At 46.4% G+C, this 23,687-nt stretch overlaps 1 protein-coding gene across 5 annotated transcripts in view; it reads right to left on the bottom strand.

Moving 5' to 3' along the window:
* Window positions 1–23,687, bottom strand: part of EYA2 (EYA transcriptional coactivator and phosphatase 2) — a 220,112-nt gene that overhangs the window by 129,989 nt on the left and 66,436 nt on the right. For 4 of the 5 annotated variants that reach the window (XM_074347387.1, XM_074347386.1, XM_074347385.1 and 1 more), the window contains 3 exons: window positions 15,122–15,240; window positions 6,682–6,727; window positions 3,153–3,295 (listed from right to left, as the gene is read on the bottom strand). In XM_074347387.1, the coding sequence (XP_074203488.1) occupies window positions 3,153–3,295; window positions 6,682–6,727; window positions 15,122–15,240 (308 nt within the window). The remainder of the gene's footprint in view (window positions 1–3,152; window positions 3,296–6,681; window positions 6,728–15,121; window positions 15,241–23,687) is intronic. The other variant, XM_010958638.3, reaches the window with a different exon arrangement.

Here is a 23,687-nt window from a genome sequence, read left to right as displayed (position 1 = left end):
GAGACAGCGCACTGAGAACTGTGGGCGGCAACAACTCAGTGGTGGAGACTATATCCATGCCTGAGCCGGTGCCCCAGGACCCGTCACTCCTAACTCCACAACTGCCCTAGAATGTGTCTACTTCTGTCTGTCCACTGCCTGTCAGACCTCCACCATTGCTCCACTCCAGGCTCTCTGTCTCCCAACCTGCCTTCCTGTTTCTCCTCTTGCTTCCTCCCAATCCAACCTCCCAACAACAGCCCAAATGATCATTAAAAAAACCGGACTGTATCAGATAGCCCTCTGTTTATAAACCTGCCAATGAGTTCTTGCTTCACTTGGAATAAAATCTTTCCCAGGTTCAAAGGCTCTGCCCACCTTGCCTACCTCATCTGTACTATGTTCCAGCCACTGGGCTTCCTGGCCTTTCCAAATCTCCCATCCCCAGGCCTTCCCATGGGTGGTCCCCTCTGCCTGGACACCCTCCCTCCTGCGCTAACACACAGTCATCTGTCAGTTCTCAGCTGAATCAACTCCTCATCTAAAAGGTCTCCCCTGGCACTGGAACCCAAATTAAATCTTGCTTTTCTGTTCCCTCTCACAACTTTCTTCTCTTCCTTTGTACCAGCCATCTTAATTTGAAATAACACCTACAATTTTTACAAGTTCATTTAATATTTTTCTCCCTCTAGGCTAGGGGTGGCAGACTCAAAGGTCTTCAGAGGACAGGCAGATAGTTCAAGTCAGTACTGAAAACTGGGGGAGGACTGTGGTGAACATGAGCTAACAGGGTCCACCCTATTCAGACCCACCCACTCCTGACACAAAAATGTAGGCCCAGTGCTGCCCGATCATCTGTTGTCATTTTTTTTGACATTAGAAATAGGAATTTCAATGTAAACATTTCCCATGTAAAAACTGGCAATTAATTTTTAAAATGTCAAGCACATTTTACAGATTAAAAAAATATCCATGGACCACATTATCTGCTGGCCTTCACTTTTCAGCCTTTGTTGTAGACTGTAAGCTCCACAAACATTCTACTTGTTGACCACTGTGTATGCCCAGCACATAACCCAATGCTGAATGAATGAATGAATGAATGAACAAAAGGACAAGACAGAGGGAGGGAGGGAAAAGAGGGAGGAAAAAAATTCAAGTCTCTGCACTCTAGCCACACCATCTAGTCGGGAAGAGAAGATGATCATATTAATGTAACAGTTGAAGACACGGAGGCATGGAGGAGCCAGGGGCAGCTGGGGTTAGGAGGTCAGTCTCCTGCTGGCCAGTCCTGTTCTTTCCACTGGATACCGTGGATTTGGGTGGACTGGACAGCCATCTGCATGGATGTATGTGGTTCTGCCTGCCCCCTCCTCCTCTGGGGACCTCTTCTCCTCACATTCAGATCAGTTGTCTTGGGTGAGCCCAACATGACCCGGGTTCCATGGGTGTACACATGGTGAAATGTGGCCATCCACAGCATTCCATCTCTCTGCCCCCGTATTTGGGTCAGAGATGGCCATGGGAGTCCAGTTAGAGGGATCTCTGGGACTATGTGGGGAGGCTCTCTTTTTGGGGAGTTATAGCCTGGGACTGCCAAGGATGCCTTTGGTCCCACAGTGGAGAGCCTGCCTGAGACAGAAGCCCAGACAAAGGGAAGCAGAGAGACTAATTCCTCATATTATTGCTTATGTACCTGGATCCAACCCTACCTGAAGCTAGTGCCCTAAGATTTTTCAGGTATGTTTGCAATAAACACCCTTATTTCCTTAAGCTAATTAGTATTGGATTTTTGTCGTGTGCTACCAAAAGGGCTTTGGTTGACACACCAGTTAAGATGGGAAGTAACAGCATGAATAAAGCCACAGATAGTGTGATGGTTAATTTTACGTGTCTACTTGGGCCATGGAGTCCCCAGACATTCAGTCATATATTATTCTGGGTGTGTCTATGGGGGTGTTTCTGAAAGAGACTAATTTGAATCAGTGGACTGAGGAAAACTGACTGCCCTCTCTCATGCGGGTGGGCCTCTTCCAACCAACTGAAAACCTGAATAGAACAACAGGCTGAGTAAGAGGGCACTCCTTCTGTCTGAGTGCAGAGCTGAGACACTGGCCTTGTCCTGTCTTCAGATTCGAACTGAAAAATCAGCTCTTCTTGGGTCTTAGGCCTGCCGGCCTTTGGACTAGAACTTACACTACCAGCCCTCCTGGTTCTCAGGACTGCAGACTCAGACTGGAATGACACCATTGGCTTCCCTGGGCCTTTGGCTCACTGATGACAGATCTTGGGGCTTCTCAGCCTCCATAATCAGGTAAGCCAACTCCTATGAGAAATCTCTCTCTGTGTGTCTGTCTGTCTATCTCAGCTCCATCCCATTGGTTCTGTTTCTCTGGAGAACCCTGATGAATGCCGACAGGGACAGGCAAGCAGTGGATGGTGAGCCTGGTTCACTGAGTCTCCAGTTCTAAGCAGGAGGGTTCTGACAGTTGAGGTCTGCAGGTCTCTTGTTTTTGCCTTCCCAGCATCCATTTCTCTCTCTTCTGATACCACCACTGTGCTTTTCTTGAGGAGAACCATCCCTCCCTCAGAGACATCCCATATGCTGCAGCCTCCAATCTCCCTCACCCCCACCTCCGTGCTTGCCCTAAGCACTGTCACATGACCTGACGTGAGCCGTGAGGGTCAATACTGGATTCTGGTGGGACTGCTGGGAAAGATGAACTCGCTTTCCACAACGAGTGCTGCACTCCAAGGATGCAAACCCAGAATTGACAGGTACCATCTCTGCTGCCACATGGGAAGAATCCATATGAAAGTAAAGACAGCTCAGAGGAAAACATCCAAGGATGCTGAGACATCTTCCTCCTGACAGCATTTGAACACCTAGATCCAGCCATACCGGATATCAGTTGTATCCCCAAATTTACCAGTATCCGACTCATTAAATTTCCATTTCCCCTAAGCCAGCTTGGGTTAAGTTTCTTCCTCTTATGGCCTTGCTATAGTCTCTAGAACATGAACTGTATTTAAAGTGTCTGTCCTCCTCTATCTCCAACCAAAATTAGGCTAGCTGCATCTCTCACTCTGCAATTAACTGAAGCAATAGGGCAGAAAAAAGACCATGACATTGGGGATCCCAGGGGAAATCGAGGGCTTGGTCAGGTACTCACTGTAAGAAGGGATTCCATAGGCTTGTGCTGAAGGTGGGTAAGCTGTGTAGGCGGTGGCCTGCTGGATTCCTGCACTGTACTGGGTCTGGCCGTAGGCTGCCATGGCTGTGGGAGGCTGGCTGGACAGGACACGTGGGCAAGGTCTGCATGGAAGGAGACAAGATGAAATCTCTAAGCACAGCCCAGCATCCCTTCCCTCTTATCTTGGTATCACCACTATTACCCTTTGGGTATTTATTCTTTCCAGGGTAGAGACAAATTACATGTTCACCAAATCCCATTTCACTTTCCCTTCCTGGGCACCAGGAGGATTACAGTTTCTGTCTCCCTTGCAGTCAGATTCAACCCCATGACTAGGTTCTGCCCAAGAGAATGCATAAGTCACTGGAAGATTTGGCCAATAAAACCATCCCTTGAGTCCCTCCTGCTCTTTTGGCAGCCACTGTGCAGGGGACAAGTTGAGATGGCAGAGCCAATGTGGTTACATCCTGGATTCCTGAGTCAGCCTGTGGAGCAGAGGTGCCCTGGAGAGTTGGACAATGCGATCAACATTGGACTTTATATAAGAAACAAACCTTTGTTTTCTTAAGCCACTGAGAACAGGGTTTATTGATGATTACAACACAGACTATCCCACCCTGACTCTTTAGCCCAATTTAGACACCTTCCCAAGTGATTGCAGCTTTGACAGGGCTGTCAGTCAAGATGTCTGGCTCTGGGCCAAGGGGAGGGCACATGAGCAAGATCATCCAATCAGACTCTGTCTTGGGAATTTAAATCTTAGGCTGAATAATTCACTCCAACAGCCACATTTTAAAAAGACTGTTTTTCAGTTCCTTTCTTCCTAAGCTGTCCTATTCTTGGTCTTTCTCAAGGCCTGATTATTCGATTTTTGCTTACACTGCGAGCTACTCCAGATCCTCCCCAAAGTCCTTTCGGGCTTAACATCAGCTAAGGTCTATTTCTGTTACTTGCAACCAAAGAACACAAATGGATTCCTTATTCCATGATAAATAACAGGTTCCATGAAGGGCTAGGATTTAAAGGACCACTTACCTAAGACAGCTGCAATATAATAACTGCTCCTGATCACTGCGTTCTGACCACAGGCTAGAAACTGTGTCGCCCTGGCCTGATACATGCGCTAAATTCCATCAGATACTCCAATCAACTCTCTGGGGAAGAGGCTCTTATCATTCCCACCTTACAGAGGAGAAAACTGAAGCTCAGAGACCAGAAGTCGCAGCAGGAAGGTGGGAAACCTGGATCTCAAGCTCAGAAGTCTGACTGCAGAGCCCACACTTGTAACCATGAAGCTTTCCTTCTTCTCACTGAATAGCCCTGGGATTGCCTCAGCCCCGCAGGCAGCAGTAAAGTCACAGAGGGTTGTTCTAACAGGAAGGGGACAGGATTGTGACTCTACAGATGTAATGTCTGTGGCCAGGGCAGTTTCTTTCTTAATTTGAAGTCATCAATATTTTAAAACTGAGATACACACACACACACACACACACACACATACACACACACACCCCTTATTTCTTCCTCTTGCAAAGCAGATGCTTAGGAAAGCCTGGGTCTGCACGCCTCTGTGCAGCCACTTCTTAAGACTCTCACACTGTGTCCTCAACAGTCCTTACAGGGCTCACTTCACTGCGTGATGAAAACAACCAACAAGTCTTGGGCCTACTATGTGCCAGGCACTGTCCCAGTTACCATGTGGGATGGGGACTGGCTCATTTAAACCTCATAACAACCGTGACAACCCTTGGAGGCAGTTACTACTCCCATCCCCATTTTACAGATAAGAAAACTGAGGCAGAGAGCGACAAACACATCGAGAGCACACAGCTGACATACAGTGTGAGCCTTGGCTCCAGAGGCCACGCCCTGAACCACTCCACTATGCTGCCCTGGCCCTTTAAGTCACGTATCTGGACACTCAAGGTTTGCACAACTTGACAAACTGTACTCTAACCACATGTTGATCAGTAAATGGTAACGAGATTCCCAATCCAAATAATCTGATTCCATTTTGATCCCATCACTTCAGTCAAAACCTGTTCGTTTCCAGAGTTCCTCCTACACAGGAAGCCTGATGGAAGGTGTGAGACAGACACAAACGTGCATGGAATTATAAGAAAATGCTCTCAGGCCTGGTTTCTTTTTGACTACTACTGAGAGGAAGAGTCAGGGAACTTGTTCTAGGATGCACCAGAAACTCTGTGAGCTGGAGACACCAGAACCAATGCTGGAAGGCATTTCATCTGTCAAGATTCCCATCCTGTGAGATGCCTGGAAACGCATCTGCTGCATCTGGACTTAGAATTGAGCAGAGAACCTTATTTGAAAACATTCCCAATTTACATCTGTCTTTGGAAGTAGAAAGCGGAAATTCAAGATGATCAACCCTGGCTTCCCATCAACACTGATATGAACTACTCAGATTAAATGGAAAGCCAGAGAAAGGAGAGAGGATAGTGGAGTTCTTTAACCCTGAGGCCATAAAACAAGTTAGGCAGATTTAATAGACCTCAGTTGCTACTAACAACCCCCAAAAACATCTTCTGGGGGGAAAGAAAGGCTGAGTAAGTGTGTTCCTTATAAGCAGCTTTTCTAGTGTCATCCAGGGAGGAGCATGTCCAGATATGGAGGAGCTGAGCATAGACTGATGGCCATGCTGAAGTCCCGCCAGGTTAAACCCCGGGCTTCTCAGGCTGCGGGGGGCAGATGGGCAGCTCCTGAGGCTGGGCGCCCGGAGGACCCCAGGTAAGCCCTGTCATAAGCGAGCTCCCACTAACCCCTGTGCACACCCACCGTGTTGAGATCTCTGATCTGCTGGTCTGTCACCCCAACCAGAATGGAAGCTCTCCCAGGGCAGGGACTGTGTCTCATTCACCGCGAGAGCCCATCTCACAAGTCTCAAGTGCTCGTAAGGGATTTGGTACCGAGGACAGCTGGGAGAAAGTTGAAGCAGGAAGAAGGGAGGAAGGAGGAGCTGGGAGAAAGTTGAAGCAGGAAGAAGGGAGGAAGGAGGAGCTGGGAGAAAGTTGAAGCAGGAAGAAGGGAGGAAGGAGGAAAGTGGATAGAGGGAGGTAGAGAGAGAAAGATAGAGTGGGAAGAAGGAAGAGGAGGGAGGAAGGAAGAGAGAGAGGAAAGGAAGAGGGGAAAAGAGGGAGAAAAAGGGAAGCAGGAAGGAGAGAGGGGTGGAGAAAGATTATGCATAGGAAAGCAGAGGAAGAAAAGGGGGAAAAGACTAAAAAAAGGAAGAAAGAATAAAACAACAGCCCACACTCTCAGGACAGTCTGTTCCAGACCCCATTCTAAGCGCCTTTTAAGGCATCATAATTGTCCCCCTTTTCCAGATGGGGAGACTGAGGCCCGGGGAGGGGTGGCTGGTTGGCTCAAGGTTGCTCAACCAGTAAGAGCGATGCTGGGATTCCTCTCCAGTGAGTCTGGCTGCAGCACCTGTGCCCTCCATGAAAGAGAAAGGAAAAGCATGAGGAGGAGACAAGGCAAGGATACTCACCTTGCAAAAAGCTGGGACGCACTTGGAGGGGCTGATGCGGTGATGCCTAGAGGGGAAAAAAAAACATTTGAGGGCTTGAGCTGTCACAGTGAGGATCTACAGAAGCTGTGACTTAAGATGCTGGGTTGAGCAGGAAGAAACTTAGAGAGTTGCTGCCAGGGACTTTCTCAACTACAAAAGCTTATTGGAGGCACACCATTGTAGCACTCTCCTTCCTGAAAACCTTTTTTTGGGTGTGCTCTGCCTCCAGATATTAACTGAATGACTACGTATAAAGAATCTTTAGCATCTGGAAACCTCAGACTGGAATCCATCTCCCCACCCATTGTAGAGATGGAGAAACTGAGGCCAAAGAGACAGAAAGAATGGTCTTGAATCAGGTCACATGACTAGACAGCAGCACTACTGGGACCCAAACCAGGTTTCCTGACTCCTAAGCTTGTGCCATTTCTACTCCTGGATGGAGAACCACTCCCTCCCCTGCCTCAAAGGCAACCCCAGGAACCCCAGAATGACAGACACTGGTTGGCTTTGATTATCCAATACTCATTTCACCTTGATAGTCCTCCCTTCCCACCCCAGTTTTAGTCCACGGAGTTCAGGTGGGGCTGGCTCCAGCATTAAGCGGGAGGCACATCTTGGATTATCTCCTAGGCTCCTGCTAGAGTGTGGGGGCAGGGAGATGGGAGAGGCTTGAAGTCCTGAAGCAACTGTTCTAGCTGTATCCCTGGGTACTCAGCCTCCAACCGTGGTTGGGAGGCAATAACCGGGAGGTGACGAAAAGGTGACAGGATTTCACTGGGAAAGACATTTACAAGGGGATAATTTTACAAATGGACAGTTCACTGGGGAGCGTTTTGTGCTATGTCATTTTAAACAACATGACGCCATGTCCTCACTGTAGAGCCCTGGCAAGTACTAGATGACAATGTGTCTACTGATCATACCGACCTGCCAATTCACCCTCCCTGGGAGGTAGGGCAGTGGCTGGGATGCCCCTGTGCCTCCTAAGAAATGCCCCAAGCCCTCTGGAGCTCTGAGCCTCTCTGTAAACTAACCTGCAAGTCCAATTCTACCTCTTAGTAAGCAGTGAGACTCTGGGGTGATTGTCTCTGGGCCTCAGGGCACCCTCCTGTGAAATGGGGAAAAATATTTATCTTGCAAGGATGCATGAGGATTAAATGAGATGATGATGATGACTATGATGATGATGATTCTATCCATCATTTACGTGCCAAGCTCTCTTCTAAACATGTGACCTGGATTAATTATTTTAATCCTCATAATCACCCCATGAAGAGGGTTTTCTTCATGTCCCCATGTTACAGGTGAACAGCTGGAGACACAGAGAGTTTACATAACTCACTCAAGGCACATGGGTCATCGGGGTGGATCTGTGATCTTAACTCAGATGATCTGGTTTCCTAACCAGGACACAGCAGCCCACGATGGCAGTCGTGGTAGTAATAGCAACCAGCACCTGCCTGGAAGTTCACTATACGCCAGGCCCTGTGTTAATGGCTTATACGTGTGATCCTCACGGCAACGCTATGAGGCCGGCAACATCATTATCCCCATCATACTGATGAGCAAACTGAGGCTCCAAAGGCTAGGTGCCTTGCTCAAGCCACACAGCCTGTGGGCACAGAACCTGAGACTCGAACCCAAGGGCTGTTTGAGTCCCAAGTCCATTCACTTAGTCACCTCCCTGGCTCGAGTCCCAAACCACGGGGGTGAGGGTGCGAGTCCCGAAGTCCATTTAGAGAGCTACAGCTAGAACTGGAAAATAAAATAGAATAGACACTATCAGCAACATATTGCTCACAGTAAGAAGGAATTGTGGGCAACTTGCTCCTATTATAGACATGAGAATGCGTTGTGTGTGTGCGTATGTGTGCGCTGAATGCCTGTGTAAAGATATATTTCAAAGTGTCATATTTTTAAAAAAGTTGGGACAGCAGGGGTCTAATGCCCAGGAAATGCACCAGCACATAGTAGGTGCTTACTCAGTGCAGATTTCCCTGCTTCAGGTTTTCTGCCCCAGGCTCAGCCTCCTACATCCATCCCTTCTTCATCCTCTCCCTGGACTAGAGAAATTCACTGTCTCATTCTGATATAGCCAGTCTCATTATTGGTAAAAGCCCATGATTTGAGTTATGTTTAGTGATACGTAAGTTACTGAATTAAACATTTGGAATATGTTTTCTTTAATAGATATTCATAAAAATCTACATCTATGGAAACAGTCCTATGGGTTCAGACGAACTCGGCATCCTATAAACTTGAAGCAAGCATCTCCCCTACCCCGCCCCAACCTCTGTGCCATGATTTGCATGTTCACCTCCCTCAAGCTTCCTCCTCCTCTGAACTGTTGAGCAATCTGCCTTCCCTATGCGGGCAGGTCTCCCTCTCCTGCTGTGCAAACCAATAATCCTTTCCCTTTTCCACCCCAGCAACCCCCAGGAAGACTGCGCAAGCGAGAAACAGGCCTTCAGTCATTGCAAAGAGATGCGCCTTCTGCAGATCATGTGAGTTTTGAAAAGCATCAGCTTCATCTTTAAAAAAAACAAAACAAAACTGGGATTACATTTAACTTTTTCCTCCCAGGACACTTGGGGGAATTGAGAAGCTGGAAAATGAATGTATTATATAGAGAGTTATTGCCTTCCCTTTCTTTCCCTCCTTCCCTTTCTTCTTCCTTTTTTCCCTGGTGGGACTGCATAGACCTCATTGAGAATCCTGAAGGTATAAGACAAGGCAGTGCCATTGAACTTGCCATGACAGACAAGGGTGGGGTCAACGGCGGAATCACTGATGGTGACTGATACCCACGCTGCCACTGGTGAAGTCAGCCTGGGGACCTGACTCGATGTAGCCAAATCTATTTGCTCCAAGCTTCACCATGTGTCTCTGAGGGATGTGGTCAGCACATAAACTGGGGCAGCTGGCTCTCAAGGGAGGAGCAGAGAGCCTCCTCCATTTACTTCTTTTTTTTTTAACTTATTTTTTAATGTTTAAATTTTTTTTTTTTATTTTGGGGGAGGAGGTAATTAGGTTCATTTATTTTAATGGAGGTAACCGGGGTTTGAACCCAGGACCTCATGCATGCTAAGCACATGCTCTACCACTGAGTTATACCCTCCCCTCTCCATTTACTTCTGAATTTAAAACTCTAAGCCCCCTCTTCCTCCCCAGCTTCCTATGGGTGAAAGGAGAAGGATTAGCTAAACAGATGGCCAGAGCCTCCGGATGAGCTCATTCATTTGTTCATTCATTCATTCATTCATTCACTGCCTACCATGTGCCACGCATGTGCTAGGAAATGGGTTACAATAGCCAGCAAAAGCAGTCAGGGTCCCTGTCCTCATGGTCCCTCTAGTTTAGTGGGGGAGATAGATACTTCCACTGATAAATGAAGTACTTAATTACAATGATAACAAGGTACAAAGGAAGGCAGTGGATGATGTAGAGCAGTGCCACTGGAACATTAATGTGCACAAGACTCGTCTGGGGATCTTGTTAAAATGCAGACTCTACGTCTGCAGGTCAAGGAAGCTCCCAGGTGATGCTGACATGGCAGACCCGGAAACCATACTTCCGAGTAGCAAGGATTTAGTAAAGAACTGCAAATTACTAAAAAGAAAAAAAAAGTCACAATTCTGGGTTCATAAAAATAAATCTCCATTCCAGAAGTCAGAAACTCAAATGCATATTGGGGCCAAATGCAATATGAGGAAACTGAAGCTGGGGTCTGTGTGTGTGAGTGCACACTTATGTGTGATTGTGTGTGTGTGCAATTGTGTGAAGTAACTTAACCGAGGACACAGAATTGGTTCATTTATTCACACATTCAACAAATGCTTACCCTGCACCGGCTGTGGGCCAGATCTACAACACAAATCTCTTAATTTGTCATCTTAATGTCTCTTCCAAAGAAAGATGTGGGCTGAAAGGATCAGATGCAAATTCATACCCTAACTCTGCTGTATAACTGTATGGTCTTGAGCCGGTCACCTCCTCTTACTAAACCTCAGTTTCCACATCTATAAAATGGGGCACAATCTCATACCTGCAGGGCTCCCGCAAGGATTACACAAGACAGGTATCTGCCAAACGAACGGCTCAACCCACAGAAGCTATTATTAGCTTTCTGTTCTCCTGGGGCCCTTGCTTAAGCCACTTAAATCATGAGCCCTATTTGAATGTTCACACTTTTTTTTGCCACCTTTCACTGGAAGGATTAAGAAGCTAATGATTATGAAAGCAGCCACCACTATTATGTTGCTTAATTGGACCCCAGGGGCCACTTCTAACCGATCCCCCATAAGATGAGACAATTTCTAATGTGAGATGTCTTGAGACAAGTCTTTGCTACGAAAGGTACAGGGTCTATAAACGGAATCAGCTCATCTTCCTTGTGTGGGTGCTTTAAACTGCCCTGGACCAGGGTCTGTGACAGCAGGAGAGAGCACTATATTAGGAGTCCAGTGTGTGCACCGTACAGGAAGAGGCCGTCCTGGGTGCAGAGGCCCCCAGGAAGCTGGCAGAGGAAGGCTGAAAGGTGGGAAAGGTGAAGCCAGTCTGTGGCTCCCTGGGCCATACCCGAGCAAAGCTCTGGGCAGCTCAACCTGGCTTGGACAAAATGAATGAAAATCTGTCAGCCCCTGGCTGGAACCGGTGAGACTGAAACTGGAAGTGAGACCGGCTCATGCCCAGGGAGGAGGAGGTGCAGGAATTCTGAGTGAAGATGACAGGCCAGCTTTTGCCCCGGGGCGGTGATTTTACCTCTTCCAGGAAACACTTAATGAGATTATAGCCTCAGCTTTTGCAAAATGTGTCTGCATTTTCAAAGAAAAAAATTTTCCCTGTTCAGCTTTGCTTTTTCAGTTCTATAACTTTCCCACACTCCTTCCAGAAGATGGGACAAAATTCCCAATTTTCTCTTAAATAGTAACGAAGGACAGCTAATAGTTCTCAAGTGGTTCCTCTGAGCAAGGCCCTGCGCTGAGGACCACACGAGCCTTATCTCTTTTATTCGCCACAACAACTCAATGAGGAAGTTATTATCTGAACTTTATAGATATGGAAAATGAGGCAAAGGGAAGCTGAAGAAACTTTACTAAGGATTCAAAGCCAACATCTATCTGAAGTTACCTGTGGTTCCTCAAGACCACCGCCCGCCCACCCACCCAACCACCCATAAATAATTTTTAAGGATCTACCATGAGCAAGGCACTGAGCTGTGTGCTAATTAGCAACAGAAATTTAAATACATATATAGGAATAAAAAAATTGTCTTTGTCCTGGAGGAATTCGCCATCTAGAGCAATGGTTCTCAACCTTGGGTGCACAATATTGGATGCATTTGGATAGCTTTAAAAAAAATCCTATTGCCTGGGTCACACTTCTGACTAATTAAATCAGACTCTTTGGGAGTAAGATCTGGACATAAGCATTAAACATTTTTAAAGAAACTTCCCGGGAGATTCCAATGTGCAGCCAGGTTTAAAACCAGTGATGGAGCCTGGTTCTCAAAGTGTGGTCCCTGGATCAGCAGTAGCAGCATCTCCTGGGACTTGTTAGAAATGCAAATTCCCGGGCCCCAGCACAAACAATTACAGAATTAGAAATGCAGAGGTGGGGGTGGTGAGGCCCTACAATCAGCCAACAAAACTTCCACGGTGGCTTTGATGCACAAGAGAATGTGAGAACCATGGAGCTAGTAGCGTGCTACTAGAGTGGCTGGTAGACCAGAAGTATGAGCATCACTAGCATTTGTTAGGGATGCAGACTCTTAGGTTGGATCAGAATCTGCACATTAATAAGATCCCCAAGGAATTCTCTGCACGTTAAAGAGGGAGAGACACACAGTTAACTTCTACAGAGGGTTTTGTAAGCCTCAAGCACTCAAGCCTTTAACAAAATCGCACCCAAGCCTTTCTTTGCGGGCCAATCTCTGTCACATTCCTGCTTTATTTCTTCACAGGAATGACCACTATCTGAAATCCTTTATTTGATTAAAAATTCAGTACCTGCCTCTTCCACTAGAACAGAAGCTCTGGGAGTGGGGACGTGTCTGCCTTGCTCATCATTATATTTCCAGCACCTACACCAGGGCCTGGGTCCTGACAAGTATTCAGGAACTATTTACTGAACAAACACTCACAGCAAACTTAAATCTTTCATTATCTAGACAAAGAGGCTGAGGCTTGCAGATCAGCTCGTCCCTCATGAGCTTCAAACCCTCCAACGGCTCCCATCTCGCTCAGGGTAGAAGCCAAGTCCTTCAAATGGCTCACAAAGTCCGGCATGGTCTGATCCTGCTTACTTCTCTGATTTCATCTCCCTGCCACTGGCCCCTCATTTACTGGGTTCCAGCCACACCAGCCTCCTTATTGTTCCTCACTTGCTCTGGAACCACTGCTGCCTCAGGACCTTTGCATTTGCTATTTCCTCTGCTCTGAAGGCTCTTCTCCCCTGTCACCATGACGTGCCCTTCCACACCTCCTTCAGGTCTTTATTCAATTGTTACCTTCCCAGCGACATCTTTCTAGCACCGTAACAAAAACTGCAGTCCCACATCCCTACATTTCTTACCCTACCCTGCTTTTTCCTCCCAGAGTATACATCACCATCCAACATGCTATGTAATTTGCTGATCTATTGCCATCATCAGACTCTAGCCCTGCCAGCACCCGAGGCCAGGCTTCAGCAGCCTGCTTTGATAGTGATGGAGGAGGAGGAGGAAGAGAATTAATATAGATTTCTACTGCTCTAACCAGTGCCTGGGACAAAGTAGGTACTCACAAAAAATGAAGGATCAAAGGGAGGGTCATCTTCATGGCAGCAGCTCCTCCTTTTCCACTAGCAGCAGCCAGGGGAATGTGGGCCCAACATTTCTAAAGCATTCAGCATTTCCACTAGAAATCTAGATTTTTATGTGAACGCTCTCAATTGTTCCCAGTACGCTTTTATTTAAAACATAGTGTAAAGCAAAGACATCTCTGAGGGCCAGACTTGGCTGTGAGCTGCCAGTCTGCAAGCGTGGTTTTGAATCCACTGTGGTTATTTGAGTCAATGGAATGATAAGTTTATTGACCGTGCCCTCAAGGTGTGCCAGGCCTTTTACATAACATCACTTCATTTAATCCTTGCCTGAAGCACCCTATGAGGTGGTCGTGAATCTGCCCCCATTTGACAGGTGAGAAAGTTGAGGCTTGGGAAGGTTAAACAATTTGCCCAAGATCATTTGGCTGGGAACCAGTGGGGCTGGGAGTCAGACTGGGATCTTATTCCCTTGGAAGTCTACGCCTTTTCCTGTCTCTACTGGCTCTGAAATGAAGAGTCCTAAGTTGACTGGTGCCTTTACTCTGAAGGAAAAGGATGACTCTCTCTGAATGGGGCTCAGTAAGTTATCTCAAACTCTCAAAGAGTCCAGGGTGACTTAGATGGATGCTCCAAAGAGCCAGAGGAATGAGGGTGTGTTGCCTCCCATGTAGCTTTGGCACGGGAGCCCACACCCTCTTGGTGGTACTTTTAGCAGGGCTGTTCCACCTTCATGACAAGCATGCAAGGGAAATGTCATGGTCTTGGTGACAGCAATAATTACTTCCAGATGCCTGGAGTTGCTTAAAAGCAAATTCCTTCTGATGTTATAGTCAACTAGACACACGTCTCTTTGGTTTTCTAGGACAATTACATCACATTGTGCCCCATGAGCTGGCAACAAACACAGACAGTAAAGGAGAGACAGCCAGGGGTCTCAGAACACCAGCAGCAAATCCCAAAGCTGCTCAAACAAAGGGTTAAGCCCAATGGTTAAACATAATAGCTTAATGCCTTTTGCTAAGTAACTCCAACCTCTACCAGGAAGGCTGACAGATCCCAAACAGTGCAAACAATAGCTGGAATTGTTCTAGTGAAAACTAGTCCGACTGCATCATTTGCCAATAATTTTTTAAGCAGCTCAACTCTACTGCTTCCTTGACTCCAACCTGACCTGAAAGCAGAAGGCAGACGAGTTCTTGCCCCAACATCAACCCCCCATAAATAAGACGCCTGCTTGGATGTGGCGATGGCAGGAGAGAACTCAGGGCTTCATCCCAAGAGCCTGCAGAACACACCCAGGGCTGGGCCTGGAATACACCCAAAACTGACTAGCGCCCGTGGAGGGGTCAGCCTTTCTTGGAACTGGAGACCAAGACAGGAAGTTCAGAACACCAGCTAGCACACTTTTACCTCTAATGACTAGACAAACTGCTGGCAATGTATGCCAAAGTTTTGGTCCACAGGCAACAAGCTAATCAGCGGGAGGAGAAATTGTCATAATGACGGTACTTTCGAGAGGATGCACATCTACGGCTGTCAATCCCTGACCATATTCCACAGGGTGAGCGGGGACCACCACCGGACCCACCGAAACTCACACCAGGAGGCCTACCTTCTATGTCACTCAGAGTCCAGACATCGGCTTCAGCACAGTTAAGCTTCAGTTTACCCGGACGATCGCTGTTTACAGTAAGGCTGGGTGAGATCACTAGTTCTAGCATTTCCTTGTACCTGAAAGAAAACAAAGGGAAATATAATTTATTCATTAATTATGCATGCTTACTAATGATTCCTATTTCTTTCCCTAAGAGTATAAATATTAAAGCCGATTACCTAAACCCAGCCATCTTATAAATTCTACATCATAAAAATTCACTGAACTTTCCATCAGAGAGAAATGAGGAATTGAAATGAAGTACTTGCTCTCCTCCGGAGAATACGCCCACTTGATTAAAACTTTCCCTTCCTTCCCACTGTATCCTGCCATTAGAAAAATTCTATTTGGGTCTCAAAATGTCATCTGAATGAGCTGGAGCGCGCCAGGGAGACATCCCAGGAGAGAAAGGGAGAAATAGGTAGAGAGGGAGTGTTTGGATTTGGGTTCCTAGACGCCAGAGGCATGGAGAAAAGGTGGAGCTGACCGCAGTGAAGACAGAAGAATGGACATGGCGTTAAGCGGCGTTACTCATGTAGACGGAGAAGGGCTCAAACGGTGTCATTAGTATTTAACAAGCCCCTTAGCAGCAGAACTCCACAGCCCAGCACTGTGGTCCCTACTGAGAAAGAACACACTAGCTCCTGAATTACTCATGATTTTGATAAATGCTATGGTGGGTGGGAGGGAGAGCAGGAAAGAATAAGGACAAGTCTCCTGGGTCATTCTCATTTTTTACTGAAAACTCTTCCAGCTCTACGTCAGTACTTATTCCTCCTAAATTCCTATCCACTGTAGCCAGGGGGTGAGGTTTCTGGTTAATGCGCACAACAGCAATACGGCAGTTTTCAAAGGACTAAACGACAACCAATAACGTGTGACATGGATTCAAGTTGTCCTCAGAGAAAGGCTACTGCACGTCAGTATCCAAGGTCACCCTTGGAGGATCCGTTATCATTGGGTTAATAAAACCAGCGTACCGATTGTTGGTGACATGGTTATAAACTCAGTTTCCATTGTGAAAAGGTTGTGGATTCAAATTCCAGTTTCACTACTCACCACATTGAGCAAGTTGTTTAACTGTTCTAAGGCAAAAGTTTTCTCATCTGGACAATGGGGATCACCAAACCATCTCCCTCACAAGGTCATGGCAAAGATGAAAAGAGATGACACATAGAAAGAAAGGACTTGGCAGGCAGCAACCTAAAAGCCCGTTCACTACCATTGGAATGAATGATACAGGCAGAACAGCCACACAATGGAATACAGTACAGCAGTGGAAAAGGTTGCACTGGAACTCCACTTAGCATCAAGAACGGATTGTCAAACAAAGTACTGAGCAATGAGCAGAAGGGTACCCAAGGTATGATACCATTTCTATGAAGTTCAAAATACTTAAGTCAGTATTATAAACTGTTGAGGGATAAAGACATAAGCAAGAAGAAGATAACAGTATGTATAGGAATGATAAACACCCATGCAAGAAGAATGGTTAACTGAGGGTCTTGGGGGACGTGATTTGGGATGAGGTACCCAGGGGGCTTCAACTGTGTTTGCAACATTGTAGTTCGGGGTGGACATAAACTGGTCCATCCAAATCCAGCCTATCATCTGTTTTTGTGTAACCCATGAACTAAGAATGGTTTTCACATTTTTAGACGGTTGAAAAAAATCCTAGGAAGAATAACATTTAACAACCTGTGGAAACTATGTGAAATTCAAATTTCAATGTCCATAAGTAAAGTTTTCTTGGAAATCAGCCCTGCTCGTTGGTTGACTGTATCATCCATGGCTACTTTCATGCTGCAACTTCTGAGTAGAGTAGTTGCCACAGAGACCTGCAAAGCTGAAAACATCTCATATCTGGCAGAAAAAGTTTGCTGCCCTGTTTCAGTCTGGAAGCAGGGTGGTGGGTATGCCACTGTCACAGGGTCACCCTACATCTCTGCATGCCTGAAATACTTTATAATTTTTAACAAAGAAAGAAATCACATGTCTCAGGACTTGCACATAGGAAGTCCTTTAAATATACCCTTTCTGAGGAGGATTTCTGTGTCATCTGGTATAGGTGAACTGAACTTGACCAAGTTCCTGTGCTAACCTAGAGTCCCACCAAGGATGCATTCTATAATCTTTAGGGTAACTGCTTAGAGAATAATAATAATAAATGTATGACAACAAGCAAACAGAGGAGAAAATGGAATAATAAAAATACTTGATTAATCTAAAGAAGGCAAGAAAATAGAGAGAAAGAAACAAAGAGATGGAACAAATAGAAAAAAATGACAGATGTAAATTTAACAGTAATTACATTAAATATAGACATTTAGTGTACACTTATACTATTTTATAGTAAGCACATCAAATGTAAATGGACCAAATACTCCCATTAAAAGACAAAGATTACAAGGCTGGACTTAAAAACTAACTACATGTTTATGACAAGAGACTCCTTTAAAATATAAAGACACATAAAGATTCAAAGCAAAATACTGAAACTATCTATCTGTAGGATGCAAACACCAAATAAAAAGAAAGCTGACATAATTTCAAATAGGCTTGAGAATAAGAATCATCGCTAGAGACTGAGATGAACATAGGATAAAGACCAAAGGACCAATCCGAGATAGGACAAATTAAAAAGTTTGTTCTTCCCAAAATTAATTTACATGGTATTGACTCTAAAAAGGAATAAAGGCAGTGGGCTGGGTCTAGGTCTTTGTCAGGCAATGCAAGATCTAAAATTCAAACACACCTAGAGCAATTCAAAAACTCCATCCTTTAGAGACAAATAAAGAAATACCACTAACAAAGACAAAGCAATGGAACTGTTTGTCCTCACACAGTAAACAGCACCCTTGACTTAAGAACGTGATCGTTGTTGTCTCCTGTCGTGGCCAGCTACAGCTTAAGAGCCCTGCTTTCTTGCAGAAGCAAACTGTTAACCACAAAGTAGAGCAGTATGAATAGTTCAAGGCAACTGAGAGTGCAAAAAATCCTTCCAAACATGCTAACCATAGCTCCCACTCCCCTATTACATGCTGGGCAATTTCTTGATTTCTTTTACTTTATCTCCTTTAATTCTCTCAACCACCGAGGGAGGTATAATTGTCTGCTTCTCTTTCCCAACAGGCTGACTAAACACAGATTTAGGTTTGAGCAAAGCATAGGCACCCAGGAAAATGCGAATCATTCCTGTTTGGTGAGCTTTTCCTGTTCTGCAATGAGGAGCTTAAAAAAAAAAAAAAGCTTTTTAAATTTTAGCACAGGGTGAATTTCGTGTTTTGTGTTTTATGGGGTCATGTTGTTTTATTACTGAATTACCTGGGGCAGCAGAGGAGGGAGGCTCACCTCTTTGGTGTTTGGAGGGCTCTGAAGGTCTTAACCTGGCCCCGATGATAGTGCTCCTTTTTACAGATAATAGAAATAAAAATAGGCAATGCTTAAAAAGCATTTACTGTGGGGCGAAGAGCTCTGTATATATTGGCTCATCTAATCCTAGAAGTGGGTAGCGATAAGGAGACTGAGGTTCAGAGAGTGACCTGATAGTGATGGAGCCAGGATTCACAACCAGGTGGTCTGGCTCCAGGGTCGGCGCTCTTAACCATAGTTTGTAAGCAAAACTAGGTCAGAATTTGAATCCAGGGTCCACCTGGCCCCAGTACCCACAGCCACCTAGTCAGAGCACCACCAGCTCGGTCATCTGCTCCATGGGTCCAAATCTTACGATGTGTCTTATGAGCTTTGTGACCTTGGGCAAATTATTCAACTTATCTGAGCCACATCCAAAAGGATGGAGAAAATAATAGTACCTTCCCTGAGGTTATCCTGCAGATCAAGGCAGAGACAATATGAGTGAGCGTGTGTTCAGTAAAGGGTAATTATCGACACTGTTTGCATTCACACAGACAAAAGCTTAAAGCACACAGTTTTACTCCAGGTTGACACTGGGTCCTGCCAGGAGCATCGTCCGGAAACCACCAGTTCCTACTGTGGCCTGATGGGCAGAGTTCTGTTCTCTTGCAATTTGAGGGGAGACTTCCTTTGCCTTCTCCCCCTCCTCCCCTCCTTATAATTACCTGAAATAGGAGACTGGCTTATTCTCTTTGCAGGGGAGGGAAGAGAGAAATCAGACAGTCTTAACAGAGTCTGAGGGGAGGAGAAAGACTCAGCTTCTTTTCCATGAAGGTAAGGAAAGGAAGCAAAGGCGTGGGATTCATTTACAAAAAAAATTCTCTTTGCTGTGTTGAATTCTTACAAAACCCCAATAACCCTGCTGCTTCAGAACCGGGCCAGGAGGAGTGGGAAGAAAGAGGCACCGAAAGCCCCACCCTCAGCCTTCTCCTAGGCCTGCTGCTGCCAGCGGCTTACACCATTTGTTACCCTTGTCACCACCCCTGTCCCCAGGGACTGAGATGCGCTGGGGAGGCATGGGGCTGCTGGAGGAGCCCAAGAGATGACAGCTGGAGGGTGGGGGTTGGGGGCGACTTCAAAGGCTGGAAACCATCCAAAGCAGATGGAGGGTCCCAGGAGGGTGGGCGGCTCACCTTTCCACACCCCACCCACCCCCCGCCCCGAGCACACTGCTACCTTGGCTGAGAATAGTTGCCCTGCCTGCTGGATGGAGAGGACAGATGGCCAGTCGGCCAAAGGGGACTTTAGAGAGGGCCAACTCCCAGTATCTTTCAAGGGCTTAGAAATCCAAACCTGCAGACAGCAATCACCAGCTTCTGGATAGACAACAGCTGGGGCCCAAACCTGGATGTTTCTGGCCGCCTCCATCACCCCCATTTGATTTTTCAAAATACATCTGTTAATCTCGAACTGGCTCTGCCCCAGTCTCCCCCATCATGGCGGAGTGGGTGGGTGGGGGGGGCAGCTGCTCCCACCAAAAGCCCAGGATCCTCCTCCCTCCCTTTCAACTCTCACATCCAATCCATCACTAGGTGTGGTCAAGTTCACCTCCTGAACATCCTTGGAACCCACTAACTGCTCTTCACCTCCAAGGCCATCACCCAGGGCCAAGCCACCACCCTCCCTGCCCTGGACAACTACCACGGCCTGTCTCCCTGGGGCCACTCTGGCCTCCCTCCAGTTTGTTTCTGTGTGCCAGCCTGAGGGACTTCGGACCACGTAAATCTGAACCTGCCCCCTTCACCTCCTCCTTACTTATAACCTCCGACTGTTCTCAGAACGAAAAGACTCTGAACAGCACACCTTGACCCGGCTGCCCTTCACTTGCTGTCTCATTCCAGCCCACTGGCCTTCCTCTCACTCCATGCTCCGTGTCACGAGGCCTTTGCACCTACTGTTCCCTCTGTTTGGAACACCATTCCTCCTGCTCGCCCGTCAGAGGTCTCAGCTCTAGCATGAGTTTCCCAGGCCTCCCTGAGTGGGGCTCATTCCCAGGCCCGTGCCCACTCTGGCACACACCGGTCACTACAACAATTTTTAAGGGGTGTTTGTACGTTATTTAACTTACATCTGTCTTCCCAGCCAGACTATAAGCTCTCTGATGGCAGGGGTTTTATTTTGTCCATCATTACCTTCCCAAAATCTCCTGCAGGGCCTGGCTCTTGACAGCTGTTTAATAAATGTGTGTTGTATGATGACTGAATGTGCTCCGTGAATAAATGTCCTTACTCCACTGGTACTTACTGAGTGCCTGTCATACATTCCAAACACTCTGTCCCTGCCATTGTCCCCCCACCCCCACCCCGGGTTGAGCATTCATTCACATTTCCTGCCTGGCCCCTCCAGGAAAGGAGTTTGAGACCACTAATTTACTCTTCCTCCCAGCATTAGCACTGTGTGTAGGACACAATTAGATAAGGACATGGGTGTTGGACGCTGCCATCCCCCAGGCCATCCCAGACGGGAGAAGTGGTCCAAAAGCTCCTGTCCAAATGACACAGATGCTCATGTTAGTTACGCTTATTACGCTATTACGTCCTGCCTGGCTATCATGCCCTTGGTGTTCCTGCTCCCCATCCTCCTCAGGTTTATTTTTTTTTTCCAGCTTTACTGAGATATAATTGACATACTATGTATGTTTAAGACATACAATGAGATGATTTGATTCATGGGTATTTTGCAAAATGACTTTGGTGGTCCTGCTTTGAGCTAAGAAAGCAAGAAGGGAAAGCAAACATGTCCAGGGTCACTGGATGGAGGAGAAAGTCATCACTTAAGAAAGAGCCTGGAAGGAGCAGCTGGTTCCTGGCATTTTGGCCTGGGGGGTCTTGTAGCAATAGTATCTTTTCCTTCTTTGGGGGAACTGCCCTCCCCGACCCTCCCTCTGTCCATGTGGCTTGCGTGGGGCTGGCTGACTAACAGGCCCTGAGCCTGGCAATTAGCATCTCCCATCCCTCAGTCTACAGTGACTGACTCACGTGTGGTGGTCACGTGAGTCAATGCGGGGCAGAAGCCCAGGATTAACTGCTGGAGGAGAGATGCTCTCTCCCGCTGGACATAAGAAAGTGTCTGTCTCACTGCTGGCAGTGCAAGTCCACAGACTCTCTTTGAGCAGCACGGTCTTAGAAGACTGTGACCCCCATTTTGATACATGCACAGCACATCCTTGGTGTTCAGTGTGAAAGTCAGAGTAGGAAAAAACGGGGTTCAGTGAAATTCAGGGGCTGCTGTCACCGTGGATGACTTCAACATCCAGGGAGAAGGATGCCACGTGCTGACCGGCACAATCACAAGCCCCTCCTTTTGTCCACATCTCCATCCCCCATCCCTTTCCCTTACCATGGGGAAGGCGTCACTTAACAGAAGTGAGGCAAGGCTGAGATACATAGGGAACAATCTCCCCAGATGAACAAGGTACTTTCAGTCCTCTCCAAAGGCTGTGAAGGACGCAGACAAATAAGAGGTAGGGACACAGGTGATGCTAAATTCATTCACTGATTCATTGAGTTAGGCTGTCAATCATTTAGAATCACTGACTCTATTTACATCACGTACCAAAAGCAAAGCTGCTACTCATTCACATAATTATTTCACTTTTTTCTTTTGAAGGCCAGGGACTTTTCCAGGCACTGGGGATACCGTGTCGAATCAGCCAGACAAGTTCCCTGCTCTCCTGCAGTGGACATTCTAAATTTGCTATCCAGTCGTAGGTGGCATTCATCAATGGGGGACCCCAGATGGCTGGGATCTATCTCCCAGTCGCACAGACATGTCTCCTCCTGCTGAGAAAATAACTGTGTTCCTCCTTCTCTCTTATGACACAATTTTAACTACCTGGGTAACACCTCAAAATGTTTAAATACATTTTAAAATTTTAAATAAAATCAAAGTCGCATTTGGTCACTATCTTCTACCAGCTGTATCCACAATTACTAATACAATGAATAGCTTTGCAGGCCTTTTTCTAGCCATAAACACACAAAAACACTAACATATATCCTTAAAAATACACAGTATTATTTTATATATGTGTTTTATGAAGGTGTTTTTGTCAGTCATTGATCTGTACATTCTGTTCTAGGATGTTTTTCACTCTAATAATAAAATATCTTGATGTTCATTCCATGTCATGACATAGAGATCTACCATATTCATTTAACTGCCACATTGGACAGGATTCCCAGGGCTCTCGGCCAGCCCCCAGGTCCCTCAGGTTCGGTTATTATAACTAATGTCTTACTGCCTGGGATGGGTCTTCTCAGGTGCATATGCAGGCAGTCACCCAGGGGTGACACCCCAAAGCGAAACTGCTGCGTCTACCTTTAAAATTGTAAGGGACATCGGCAAACTGCCCTTGGAGTGGCTGATCCAGTTTATATTCCCCATGGCCGTGTCCTGTCCTCACACCTTGCACTCTTTCCACGCCCTGATCGGAATGAAAGCTTTTATCCAAAACTCTCTTAGGAAGACACAGCAGTTATTTGGATAGGCCCCCACAGCGTCATCTTCTAGCCGAGCGGATTAAGTGCGAGGGAGACTTTTACCAGAAAGGAAAACCAGCCTGGGTCTTGAATCCAAACCCCAGACTAAGCCCTCTCACTCAGGTCTGATAAATTCTCTTCCACGTGAACCTGGTGCAGAATAAAAACAGCCGATCGGAGAATTTTACTACACATCCCTCAGCCCTGAGGGTAAAACAAAGGCCTATTGTTTTGGAGAATCCAGTTTTGCTTTTTATTCTGAGATCATTGTAGATTCACAAGAAGTTGTAAAAACAAAAAAATAGTACAGGGAGGTCCTGGGTCCCTTTCACTCAAATTCCCCCGGGGAGATTGTATCTTACGTAACTGTAGTACAATATCAAAACCAGGATACTGATGTTGGTGCAGTGTGTTTGTATCTCTGCGGCATCTTATCTGCAGATTCATGTAACCACTGTTGCAATCAAGAGAGAGAACTATTCCATCACCACAGAGCTCTCCCTTGTGTTACCCCTTCAGAGGCACACCCACCCTCATTCCCCCAATACCCCTCACCCCTGGCAATCACTAATCCTTCCTCCATCTCTAAAATGTCACTCTAAGACTATTATATAAATGGAATCATACAG

This window comes from Camelus bactrianus, chromosome 19 (assembly GCF_048773025.1).
Source record: "Camelus bactrianus isolate YW-2024 breed Bactrian camel chromosome 19, ASM4877302v1, whole genome shotgun sequence".
Classification (NCBI taxonomy): domain Eukaryota; kingdom Metazoa; phylum Chordata; class Mammalia; order Artiodactyla; family Camelidae; genus Camelus; species Camelus bactrianus.
Note: the sequence above shows the minus strand (reverse complement) of the source record. Positions and strands in the feature narration are given on the sequence as shown.